Source organism: Centruroides sculpturatus, unplaced genomic scaffold, assembly GCF_000671375.1.
Source record: "Centruroides sculpturatus isolate CEXI.00-Female unplaced genomic scaffold, Cexi_2.0 scaffold969, whole genome shotgun sequence".
Taxonomy (NCBI): Eukaryota; Metazoa; Arthropoda; class Arachnida; order Scorpiones; family Buthidae; genus Centruroides; species Centruroides sculpturatus.
In genome coordinates, this window is record NW_019385162.1 from 128,218 (window position 1) to 142,620 (window position 14,403).

Consider the following 14,403-nt stretch of genomic DNA (forward strand, 5'->3'; position numbering starts at 1 on the left):
AGTCTTCAATTCTAGATTGACCTTAATCTTAAGGTATTCTACCTTCTGGATACGAGAGACAGAGTTTACAAAAGTACTATTATAATACCTCCATATTATTCTTGACTTGTAACCTTCCTGTCTTTTGGGCCGAAGTTCAATCGATAAAGTATGGCACTAAGTTAGACTATAGAATATTGAATGACGTGTTGTGCACGGATTTTAGCAGTATCCTCTATTTATACTATTTTTCTCCTCCAATAGAGATTAAGGATTAAGATCATCTGACAATAATCTAATTCTTACTAAAACTGTAGTCCATCGAATGACTAACAACTTTTGAAGGAAGTAAACTTGTGAGAAAGGAAGTAAACTTCCTTTATTATCTCTTTTTCCTTTTAATTGCTGTGGCTAAAATTCCTTTGAATTTGTAAAATGTAATATGATTTCTTTTTACAATTAGTATAATAATAAAATCCCTTTAAAATCTCACACTAGTATAGGTAATAGTAATAGGTACAAAATTATTCATTTACGAAGATAGGACAAATTGAAATGAAATGAGAGTGAACAATAAATAGTTAACATATTTACAAAGTACAGTTACAGGCAGTAGCTCGCTTTCTTACAGTAAAGTAGGTTTACCAAGTGGTGGTTGACAACGTGATGTGGTGAAAGGTATAAAATACAGTACAATTTTACGAAATATTGGACTCTATGGCCCAATTTACACAACAGGTAAGTTTAGGTGGCAGAGGATTATTGTCAGGAACTGCAGATAGCGCTTGATATTGAAACATGTAACATTGTTTTGTCTTGCAGTGGTTGACACAAGTCTCAGTTACTGGTGGCAAGAGGGACGATAACATCGTGCTTTTTAACGAAGTTATAAAACACTGTTTACATGTCTTTGTTTCTTAACCACTTGACGTACGAATGTTTTTTAGGACTTTTTAATTAAACATAAAAAATACTTAAAACTGATACAAAATCGAAAGAAATGCGTTAATTTTGAAGAAAAAGCTTCATAGTTTAACTTCTTTTGTCACGCCTTTCTGTAAAATTTGACACTGATGAGTCATTTTTTACACAGCTGGATGACCTTGAGAGCATCTAATGTCGGATTTCCCGGGGCATTCTCATAGAAGTCTCGGGAAGACAAAAATTTAAAGTAGGGTGAATACCAGCTGGCCGTATATTTTTAAATATTTTTAAAAAATTAAAAGTTTTATTTCGATTTCCGACCCCCCTAATTAATTAAATTTATATAAAATAAAATATATTAATTAAAAAAATTTAAAAACTTATGGAGGTCGTTTTTGACATTAGACCATTTGACATCATATCTTTAAATAACTGTACCGAAGTCAAATCTGTACACTACAACTTTAGAACCATGAATTAAATTTGATAAAAAAATCCCATTAAAAAACAATTAAGCCTTATTAAAGGCTAATTAAAATCGCAATAAAATTTTTTCGCATGGGCAAAAAATTTTGAAAAAATTTGGGGACTTAAAAAACATTCCAATAATTCAAAAAAAAAAATTTCAAAACCCCTTAAGGACTGCATTTTATGTAACGCTATGTAACTTGCCCAAGATATCTCGGGTTATGGGCTTAAGGAAAATTCCATAACCCGTGGTTGAAGAATTAATAAAATTTTGTATACTTTTAACATAATTATTAACTAAATTTTATTAATTCTTCTCCCATTTTTGAAAATTCCAGAATTTATTTTAAATGTAAAATCGCCATCTTCCTCCACGACCCTTTCACTTCTTAAAATTTGCATAATTGTGTTAAACTAGTATAAAGTAGTGCAGCATTTGATTGCTAATAACTCTGATCAACACTTTTAGTGAATGCTACAAATTTAAAATAGAGTTTGTATACTTTTAATGTAGTTATTAACTAAATTTTATTAAAATTTATTAGAAGACACTCCGACAGTTCCCTTGTTAGTCAAACACAGCTCCCTATGAGTGGCGAATGGATGGAATCAGAGATGGTTGCAGTGCATGCATAAATGTGGACTGTCAAACCCCAAGGTTGCAGTGCAATGCATAAATGTGGACTGCCAAACCTCAATGCCGATACTGGTCAATGTCAAATCCCTTGTATCGCATCACTAGTGTATCTCAAAGGACGCAACAGGGTTGTTGTAAATTTTAAACATTTCTCACCGTAGCTGTAAAAATCTACATATGTTAAACTTAATAGTCATTTGTTTTCTAACTAATTCGTATTAGGATCAGGTGTCCACAGAAATTTCCAAAATATACTTTTTGGTCACTCTCATTGAACTGGAAAAATTTGTCTTTATTCCATCTAATATTGTGAAGAAATCAGTCTCCACTGTACTCGACTAGAGATTGGTTCGGCTAAGCTTTTGTTTAAGTAAAATTCCAGCTTTTTCAGCAGGTATTACTTATGTCCCTAATTCCCTAATCGCTTAATTATTTAACTACATCTTAAGTAGAAGTAAGTCGAAACCAGTTACTTTGTACTCGAATATTTGTAGTCTCAGGAAAAAGTGGAAAGACAAATTTTTATGACAAATGGATACATAAATCATAAATTTAAGGAAAATAAATTCTAGAGCTTTTTCTGTACCTCATGCATCTCTCTCATTCATTAAATTTAGTTGTAAATGATGCTGTTAAAGTAACAGTTAATTTTTTAACATTGTACAAGAATTGTTCACGTTTCTTTCTACATCCCCTTAAAGATGGGATATACGAAATCGTAATATCACTGGTTTAACATTGAAATCTGTGAGTAATATAAAATCAGAGAGCGGAATAAAAATATCAAATATTTTAATGGATTTTTTAAACTCCTGTCAACTATACAGAACTATCATAAAAACATACCAGTAAATTCTTATCGGTTGGGTTAAGTTATAAATCTGCTCGTAATCGGGCAAGGGTGGCCAAATATTTAGCAGGCAGGCGGTTAACAGCCCAGAACTAGTCCTGGATAGAATCATTGGAAGCATTATACATGTGTAGCTTCTACCAGCTAAACCGGGTGATGTTGGTGCTCTGTAAAGTGCATGCGCAAATGAGTATAATCTGGCTGTTTGGAAGCTGACAATACAGCGCTTCTATTCTGCTTCTAGTATTCAAATATACAATAGCAATCTTATCTTTTTTTTCACATGTAGTATAGAAATTTGTAAGATACATAAGATACATAATGCGGTTATAATAAAATATTAATTTTAATTGTATGAAAATAATCACACAATATGTATTTATTTTTTAGAAAATACAAGGGAAGCAGCACTTCCACCACTTTCAATGACGGCATGCCACTGCAATACAATAATAATATATACAATGCAATACATGTGTATCTTCAAGATACATACTGTAATGCAATTAATGTGATTTTTATATTTTTACAGTTATATATGCTTGACAATGATTATATCTTTGATTTCTACACTTTACTATCTAACAGTATAATATATATAGCTTGTTTTTTGTTGATCCTATTGTTAATTTTAATTTAATTGAAATAAATTTTTAGGGAAGTAAAGTTGGAGAATTATGGCGTGCAGCTGGTCTGCAATGGACAGATTTTCTTGGTCCCAATGAAGATGTCAAAAAATTTATTCAAGATAATGTTAGTATATTTTTTTGTGTAATTTTTAAATTAATTAAAACATGCTGATATTTTTAATATTTATTGGGTTGTTTGGAAAGTAATTTTGTTTTTTTTTTCCATGGAAAAAAAAAACAATATTTTAATAATAAATAAATATTTTATTGAATTATATATCAACCATTTTGGTCAAAACCATCGTTTCTGGTAGTAGCATGATTTCACATTCATAAAAGTTTTGATCGTTGCTTACAAAAAACTGATTTAAGTGATTTTTGACATTGTCATTTGAAGTAAATGTCTTGCAGTTAAAAAAAATTTGTATAGACAGGAACAAGTAATAATCTGAGTGTGCTCGATCTGGCGAATATGGTTGGTGTGATAGCAAGTCCCATTTAAGTTATAACGGTTTCTGACGAGTTACCAAACTTGTGTGAAATTTGACATTATCGTGGTAAAATACTACACCTGTTTTGTTGATCAATTTTGGCCACCTTTTCTGTTTGATGATATTACTCAATTTGTTTATTCGATGGCAGTACACTTTCGAATCAATTGTTAAATTGTCTGGTAAAAGCTCAAAAAAAATTTCCTTAAAATCCCACCAAAGAGAGCATCTCTCTTTAAGAACATATGGAACCAATATATTGAGCATTGAAATGAAACCAATTTGTTTCAGGTAATCATAAACAGTTCAATTTGACAAATTTAATCTCTTATTGATTTCATGTGTTGTTATTCGGCAGTTTGCTTCAATCAGTATCTTTATTTTGTTTTCATTGGCTTCAACTGGCCATCCAGAACGTGGTGCATCTTAAATATTTAAATTGCTAGAATGAAATTTTGTAAACCAGTTTTGGCTCGTAATTTTTTCGTCCGATGGTTCTTTTTATTTTTTAATAATATTTGAAGACAAGTTTGCCCATATAGGGATCACCATTTTTTGCGTAAGACAATACATTTCCGGCAACCGACCTTCCTTTCTAGGCTACTAGCCGCCAAAAAGTTTAAAAAAGTCCTTTTAAAAACACAGAGTTTTTCTAAAATCAGAATTGGTGTTATATGAACGTCTTTCTTGTTACCATCTGTACTTTCTCGAGGGTGTTTCGGCCTTTTATCCACAGAGAAGAGAGTGCTGGAAAATGTAGATTAAAAAGGTTTTGACTCTGTCGTTTTGTCAGTACATCTTCTCCATTCACATCACACAATATTTTTCTCGCTTGAGCAGTATTCTTACCTTTTCGGTAATAAAAGAACAAAATATGCCAAAGATGATGCTTTCATTCTTCCATATTTGATGGGACACAAAAAATAAACAATTGCATGAAATCAAACAAATTTTTTTACAAATAAGCCTTAAAAGGCTAGCTATCAAAATATATAATGATAATATGGTTTAGAATGAAAATGGCGGGAAAAATACGACTAATCCGTCTAGTGGTAAAAAACAAATGAAATTCCTTTTCAAACAACCCAATATACTAAAAGTAATATAATTCAAACAATCTTCTGGAGTAATTGTATAGACTATAAAACATTTTTTCATTTTTCTAAAAAGCAGATATTTGAAATAGATTACAGCCAAAGCATAGTTTGTAAGTTGCACATATGACTATTGGGTATCTGCAAGATATCCACTTAATAAAAAATTTAAAATAAAAAGCATAGAAACCATTACTGTACTCTTGTAAAGATGATATATATGATGTTAGAATGATTAGAATTATTAGATCATGTCATATTAACATTCATAGAATAAATAAGTTTAATCTGACTGAGCAAAAAAAATCTTTGATATCATCATAACATTATTAACATTGTAGTACTGTAACACTGCAATATTAATGATGATATAATATAATATGTTGTATTATTACATTAAACTACATGAATTTTTTCCCTCATTTATTTTACTTTGTTTTAATGCATATACATATACAGTTTCTTTGCAGAACATTGTGCTTGATAGTAGCTGTTTAATAGCAATTTGAATTGCTAACAAATTGAAATCAATTTTTTTTAATCTAGCAGAGTTGCATAACATTCCTGGCTAAACTATAAAATTGTGCGTGAAGTCATCTGTTATGTGATTTAACATTTTTTTTATATTATTAATTATTATAAAATGGCAAAAAGCTTAATTTTGAGGGTAGATGTTTTATAAAAGATTTCAAATGGTAATAAGAAGTAAAATATTTAAGTCCGACCTTAATCAAGATATCACATGACTCCCCTCTCTCTCTCACTCTCTTGATCTTTAATCACCAAAATTTAATAGCATCACTCCCCTCATACATAAACCTCCCTGTAGAATTTCAGAAATTTTTTACAAAAAAACTAATTTATGTATGAATAATGATAGAAATAGAAGTAACAATAATCTTCCAGTGTTCTGCAAAATTTTCCAACCATTTTAAACTGTCTTATGGATAGAACAATGATGTTCTTGTATTCATAACGTCTTCTTCTTTTTACACCATCACCAACTGTGGTCTCTCCTTACTCGTCTCTCTCTCTCTCTCCCATTCTCCCCCATCTCACCCATAACCCCTTGTTTATTTTCTAACAGCTTAGGAATGTTACTCATCTAACCCCCACATTTATTAAGCTTGAAAGTGTGTGAACAAAATCATGTTTTCCACACACACTAGCATTCATACATAGAGAAAAATCCCCTAATTTTTTTTGCAATTTTCAACATTTCAAATTTCCTGAGTCCAAAAATGAAAAATTTTGAGCGTGTCATTTTTTGTCTGATTGCCATACTTTCTATATTTTATATATAACAGCTAAGAAAGTAAAAAGTAATTTAATGTCAGTTTATCTTGTAGTTCAAATTACTATAAAATGATTTTAAAAACTTGGAAGTTTTAAATAATTTTATAGTAATTTGAACTACAAGATATTTAAGTATTATATAAACTTGGAAGTTTATATAATACTTAATTCTTTAATACACAGTATTACTTTACAAAATTATTATTTTTTCGGTTTTATCACTGAATTTATTAATACAATGGGTGATTGGTTAACGAACGTAAACTGTTCCAAGACTTTATTTGCTATTGGAATTGTTCGTTAACCAATTATTGATTTACCATAGGTTTTTACAGGTATTTAATTAATTCGTTCTGGAGATCCTGCAAAAAATAAAAAATATATACTTTCTTACTATGTTTATTTATGTAATAATAAAAATACATATATTCACAGTCTTGCATTTTTATTTGTCATGTTTGTTCCATTTGTGGGGGTTAAAGAATCTGTACAATGGGTGATTGGTAAACGAACGTAAACTGTAACGAACATAATCCGTTCCAAGACTTTGTTCGTTATCCGAATTGTNGGTTAACGAACGTAAACTGTTCCAAGACTTTATTTGCTATTGGAATTGTTCGTTAACCAATTATTGATTTACCATAGGTTTTTACAGGTATTTAATTAATTCGTTCTGGAGATCCTGCAAAAAATAAAAAATATATACTTTCTTACTATGTTTATTTATGTAATAATAAAAATACATATATTCACAGTCTTGCATTTTTATTTGTCATGTTTGTTCCATTTGTGGGGGTTAAAGAATCTGTCTAATGTTGATTGCTTTTCTCTCTTCTTTAGGATTTTTCAGAAGTAATTAATAGCATTGTAATTGTAGAGATCCCTATGCCTATTAACCTCAACCTGGTTTGGATGCCATTCTAAGACCGTTGTTCTGACATCTTCCCATTTCTTCAAAAGATCGTTAATAGCAGATATTGGCATTAATCCTGTTTTTCAGAAGAAAACATATCTTGCCAAGTTTCTTGGTGTTCTTCATTCAAGAGTTCTTGGCGTTCTTCTGTTGTCAGATCAGTTTCAGTTCCATTATGAGCTTTTCAATGTTCTTTATTTCTCAGATGTGATTTTTGTTACTCTTCACTGCTTGAGTCTTCTTGATTATACTGTATCTTTCTTAGATAAGATTGAATTGCGGTCTACTGTAGACCTGTTCAAGCCATACTGCCCAGTAACAACAGACATCAGACATCTGCTGACACTCTCTACTTTTGTTATTATACTCTCACCTTTCAAAAATAAAAATTGACGCAAAACTTAATGAGTGCCCACCCGACAGTCTCGCAAATACTATAAAAGAATTGTTTCTGTCAGAAAAATAAAAGGCTCGAATTACAAGGGAGAGTTTCAAACTTGTAGAATATATGTAGAATGGTGTAGAAGGAATACTATTCGTATATATGTAGAAACGATATATATGTACCCTATATATACCCTATATAGCCCTATATATGTAGAAACGATGTAGAAGGAATACTATCCAATCAGTATATACCGGGTTGTGCATCGATGTCAACGTCTCCTGCACTCCAAAAAGTTTCGAATTGTTGTCTGAAAACAAGGGAAGATCAATTGGTATTCATTATTTTATGTTGCTTCTTCTTGTGTTTGTTCTGTGAGGTGTTCGTTGTCCAAACATAACATCTTTCGCAAAAGATTTTTATTTGATTTGTTCATTAACCGATCACCCACTTTTATATTTTGTTTTCAGGAAATTAAAGTTTCATATTGTGTGTATTATATCTATGAAAATAAATTTTTTATTGCTAGAAAAAATATATTTTAATCTTATATGAAATTTTAGATATTAATAAAAACTTAAAGATGTTTTTATTATTAATATTTCAGTGTTACATTTCTAATATTTTACTGTTGTTTGTTTTATCTAACAATAATTTTACTTTTGTAGTGGTTTTGTAATTTTATTTAATATAGTTAAATTAATGCTGGCAATGAAACCAGGTTTTGGAAAACTGGTTCACAGGTTTGAAACAGCCATTGAAATTGATAAAATTATCATTACAGTATCATTTTTTAATTTTAGTTGGCAGTAAAGTATGCTTAGATTTAAGATGATTCTACATAACTGATGTTACTATCAAAAAATTTCAGTGTAACATTATATTAATATTTGTACATGGCCCTAATTAAGCATGCTTGACTTTTTAAAAATTAACTTGAATTTATTTTAAAATGATAGTTTTCAAATGCTGTTTGTTAAATATTAATACTTAGACCCCAGCATTTACCAACATTGAAGAAACACTAACCTCTTTACTGAAGGGAATAATATATGTATCTTATCTAATATTTACTATAGTACTTTATTAATAACAATAAAATACAATAATAAAACATCAATGCTGCTAAATTGAAAGTGATTTGGAAATTGGCTTTGTTGAAAACCAATTAACTGGTTTTGAGAATTTCTGGTTTTGCCTGCAATACTGTAGTTTATGTATATTAGTATTAAAAACAAAAAATTTTTAGAAATTTTGAAGGCAAAAGGATTGCAAAAATTCTTTTATTTTCAGAAAAAATTATTTCAGAAATTAATGGAACTTGTAAGAATAGTGAAATATTTCACTATTTATACTTAATATTTAAAAGTAATAAATTTTTAATATCTTAGTACAGTAGAGCGTCGTTTCTCCGAAAGCTGATCAACTGAAAACGTTCCATTCGGACTGTGTCATGCTGAATCAAACGTTTTAGATACTAGGTTAACTTCCAAAATATAATTTTTTTGTTTTTATATTTTTCAATATATTTATTTTGTTTGTACAAAATAAAGAAATAGTTTCTAACGATACAATAGCCACGATTATTATTTTAAAAAATTTACATTAGGCTTAACATCAACGAAAATTCAACGTAATGCGACACACAACAGAGAAAAATTTCAACATGGGATAGATTAATATATTTTTTGTACATAATTGGTTATCCGAATAACCCCAGTCCCCAATTGATTCAGATAAACAATGCTCTACTGTATTAAGTGGATTGCATAGTAAGTAAAAAAACATCTCCTCTCTTCAGTTATCAAAATAATACAGTAAATTTATAAACTTAATTTATATTATGGCATGTTTACATTGTTTAAAAGTGTTCACTCAAATCAGTGACTAACATCAGTTTTATGTTTAATCTGCACTTCTGTTTAATCTACAAGAATTGGCAATTTAAATATTTAAAAGAAAGTAAATAATTTTTAAAAATTATCAACAAAAATAATATATTTAGATAAAAATAAACTTATATTTTAATAAAAAATTAAAAATTTTAACTTTGCAAAATCTAAAATAAGAAAAATATTTTAAAAGATTTTCAATAATAATCTTATTTTTTATATTTTCATTAAAAGCTAATTTTATATTAAGCAGATTATTTTTAAATGTTTTTAAACAAATACTTTATTAACCTAATATTACTGAATATTTTTATTTTCAGAAATTAGAATTTACAGTACAGACAGAACCCGAACCTACATCTGTTCTTTCAATTAGTGAAATTAAAGGAGAATTAGATTTTTTACTTCAGAAAAAATGTGTAAACAATGAGCAGATATTTGATTGGATTGAAGTTAGTTTTTATTGTTTGTTGTAATTTTGTTTTTTTTTTTTTTTTTTACTTATTTAAATTAACATATTACAGCTGTACCCTAATATCCAAATTCCTACTACAATGAATGATATTCTTTACTATCCATTACAATATCTGAATTAAAGAATCCCAGTATTACAAATTTATTTGAAACACATTTGTGAAAACATTCAAAGTTGTGCTGGTAAAAGTGGGAAATATGGACAATGCCATTACTCCTGTTTGTTTTCATTTGTTTCAGTAGCATTGTAATGTATTTTAAGTCAGTTAGGCATTTTTCCAGTACAAAATTTCAGTACATTCTTAATAGTACAGTAGGTTCACTACCTATTTCATTATGTTCATCATTCTACTTTTATATAGTAATACTTTAATATAAAATACACAGCATTATTACAACATTTTTATTGTAATTTACTACATATTAATTCCATATAAAGGGTACTATATAAACTTATTTGTTGTGTTATTTTTTACAAAGATAGCTTTTAATGATCTCAGTAAGTACTTATTAATAAAGTAATTTGTTTCTAGTAAGGGTTGTTAGATAAGTAGATGTTTTATAGTGTTTCAGTGTCATTTAGAGAAATTGGTTGGGTTATTCAGATTTGCTGGCTGGTAATGAATTTCTAATTTACCATGATAAAAGATGAAAAATCTTATATTTGAATTTCTGATATTCAACTTATTCATGAACACATTAGATTTACATAATTGGGGTATAGGGGGTATAGCTGTAATTTTTAATTATATGAGTTCTTAATATTTTAATTTTATATAAAAAATTATTTGTATTTTATGTAAATGTATATTTAAAATATTATTAAACAAATATTGTAGAAATTTTAAAAATAATGTCTTACAAATTAAATTTGTACATTCTTAAGCAGTATGTCAGGACAGGATTGATTTACAGTAGCTACTGATTTTATTTTTAAAAATTTAAATATTTAAGTGTATATTATTAAATAATGTTTTTGGTATATCATATATATATCTTTTATTCTTATTTAAGTTTGAATATTGTTAAAAGATTTATTTATACAATCTATGAATATAAGATTCAAGTTTATTGTGTTGATCTATAAATTCTATTTTGAACATTCTATGCATATATGGAAAGAATTGGTAATAAAATAGAAAGTTTTTTTTTTGATTTCATCTTTGTAAAGTTTTAAAGTTATTTTCTTGAAAAGTTGATATTTTATGTACTCACACATTATAAAAATTTGATAATTACAGTTTATTATTTCTTATATTATTAATATAAGCAGCAATAAACTGTAATTTAAATAAAAATACTAATATATAATTATTTACTTTACTTCTTAGAACTATTTAATTTACACATTATTTCTAAATTATTAAAGCCATTTTTGTATCTAGATTAATATATGATAGAATTCTAAAGACTAATTTTATATATTGAAAAAGAAATTTTGTTTATTAATTATTTAATAATTTGTAGTAATTTGAAAATTGCAAAGTAAAAATATTTTGTAACTTTATTTACTTTATTTTTTAATTCAAGGCGAATGTAGGAGGAAAAAGGATGAAAGAACCTCAGTTTGTTCGAGCATTAGTAACATCAGTAATGGAAAATGCTATTGATGGTAAGTTTTATTAAGTATAAATAATAATTATAAATTTATTAAAATTTTGATAATGATATTTTAATTTTTTTATGTTAAATTACTGTAAAGATATTCCATAAACAAAATGCTTAGTTGAATAAATTTGTCATTTTTAATAAATATACCATAAAAATGAAATATTCTGTAGTAAAATGAAGAAGTGAAGCATCCTTTGCACTCATTTTCTTAAACAATAGAAGTATAAAGCTACCCTAATGATTTTACTGTTGAAATTAATCTAGTTTGTTTTTAGCAAGTGGCTGTTATGAAAGTATAATTTAAGGATTAAAAAAATGAAAGATGATAAGTTCTATGTTTTACTGTAAAAAACTAACATAGAAAACATGATTCATGTCTAAGATTGAGAATTACTGCTGAAAATGTGACCAGTAAAATTTTAGAATTTTCCAATCCAAATTACACTTTATTTGTAATACGGCAATTGCCTGTTACGATGGGAGATACATTTACTTATATATTGTAACATAGTACATATTACATAATATTATTACAATAATATTTTCCTTCTAATTGTTTACAAAAGTTTTAATGTAATTATATAGATTAACTATAAACCGAGTTGTTGCTCTATGGAATACTTGGTACATTTCATCCACCGATCTGCACTCACTTAAACTTAACAAATCAAATTTCGTTTTTAAATCATAACTCTTTTTACATTGGCAAAACAAATGATACTTTGAAAATTCCGTATTGCATCTAGGACATAAATTATCAGCATATAAGTAGAACTTGTTATTTAACATTATTATTTCTGTATTAAGATGTATTTGAATGAAAAACCATTTTATTACAAAAGGTAAATTTGATAGAATATAATTGTTAATATTTGGATAGTTCAATAATGAACTATACCAGTTTGGTATTAAGTGTGAACAATTATCCTCCACGTCACGTGTTAATAGGATATCTAAAATACTATACATTAGTTGACTACACAAATCTTCACTTAGATCTGGCGAGAAGATAAATGAAACGATTTAGAAACCAAAACTATTAATCACTTTTGAAATTTGGGCTATCCAATTCCTTTTAGAATTCTTCTGTACAGATGTCTTATATAACTGTTCTAGCAGATTGAATGGAATATCTCCACTATCTCTTATCTTCATCAACAAAATCATACTTCTCTTGATAAATAACGCAGTGGGACTATATCTGCTTACTTCTAACCTTAAAGCACTCCCCAGAATTTTATACTGCAAACAAAACAATCTTACTCCAAATCAATACTCCAAACAAAATTGGATAATTTCCAGAATAAATTTGTTCTGGATAATTTCCAGTTTCTGATAGTTGGACATACACCATAATGGTGATGCACAGCTCACTGAATTATATACAATTGAATTGAATAAGTTAAACTGTGTTTGGATATTTCTTAGATGTGTCTTAGCAAACAGTTTCATTACACCATTAATCATTCTATTAGTTTTAATCATCATCATCCTAGTATGTCTGTCAAAGGACAGTAAAGGTTTCAAGATAACCCCAGAAACTTTATTGAATTAAAACTGGTCAATGAAATTTTGTTAATGTAGAAAGACAATTCTCCTGGGGAGTTTAGCCCCATTTCTAAAGATCATTATATTTGATTTTTTTGGGTTAATCTTTATTCTTAATTGTTCGAAATATTTGGTTATTGCTTGAATTTTTCTATTAAGAGCTATTGCTGTGGGCGCAATAATAACTATGTCGTCTGCATAAGAATCAGAGTGAATCACAGTGTCGGCTATCATGAATCCGTCTTCTTTTTTATCAAAATAATTATTAATGTCAAAAGTAAAAAGTTGAACAAATGTGGAGACCACGGGTCTCCCTGTAACAACCCTCGATCTATCGTATAGGGATAACCTTGTTCATCATTGTGTCTAATAATTGCATCATAATGGCCAAATAATAAACCAGTTAATTTTATCATTGAATTAGCCACACAAAATTGAGACATTTTGTTTTCTAAGGCTCTTATACTGATTGAATCGCAGGCCTTATCTAGGTCCAAAAATAATGCATATACTTTATGTTTTTTCCTTTCGAGTTGAATCTGGATTATAGCCAGTAATATAAACAATGTTAGTTGAGTTCCACCTTTTCTAACAAAGGCAAATTGAGTAGGATTCCTCAAATTCTCATTGTCTTAGCCATTCATTAAATCTTCTAGCAAACATCAAAGTAAAGAGCTTACGGAACATCGATAATAACGCAATCGGGCGGTAGTTTTCTGGATTCAATTTATCTCCTTTTTTGAATATCATTAGAAATATTACCCGATTCCATGTAATCGGAATAACTCCTTTATTATAGAATCTATTATATAAGCTGACAATATATTCTAGAATCAGAAATGTTAAATTTTTAATCACTTTATTAGGGAGTCCATCACTTCCTGGTGCAGATTTGATTTTAAGCTTCTTAATATAAAACTGTAACTCTTGAACACTAAAGATCTCTTCCATAGGTAATTCAACCTCTTTTGGTTCTTCCATTTTTGTGCTATCCATCTTAACCCTACACTTAATTGAAAAACTATCAAAGTAACTATGCCATTTCGCAAATGGCACAATGACAGGTCTCTCTGTCTGTACAACAGAACAACGGAATTTATTGATCATTTTCCAGAATTTTTTGGAGTCTTTAGTTCTTATCAGATTATTATTTAATTCAGCAAAATATCTTCTCTTTTTAGCATTGATTAAATTATTGTAGATTCTTTTATA

General features: G+C 28.3%; 1 protein-coding gene across 1 annotated transcript in view; it reads left to right on the top strand.

Moving 5' to 3' along the window:
• The window catches only part of LOC111635629 (eukaryotic translation initiation factor 4 gamma 3-like), a 90,925-nt gene that overhangs the window by 62,719 nt on the left and 13,803 nt on the right, over positions 1–14,403 (top strand). Inside the window, exons 16-18 of the mRNA XM_023380645.1 lie at positions 3,516–3,611; positions 9,879–10,010; positions 11,563–11,644. Of these exons, the coding sequence (XP_023236413.1) occupies positions 3,516–3,611; positions 9,879–10,010; positions 11,563–11,644 (310 nt within the window). The remainder of the gene's footprint in view (positions 1–3,515; positions 3,612–9,878; positions 10,011–11,562; positions 11,645–14,403) is intronic.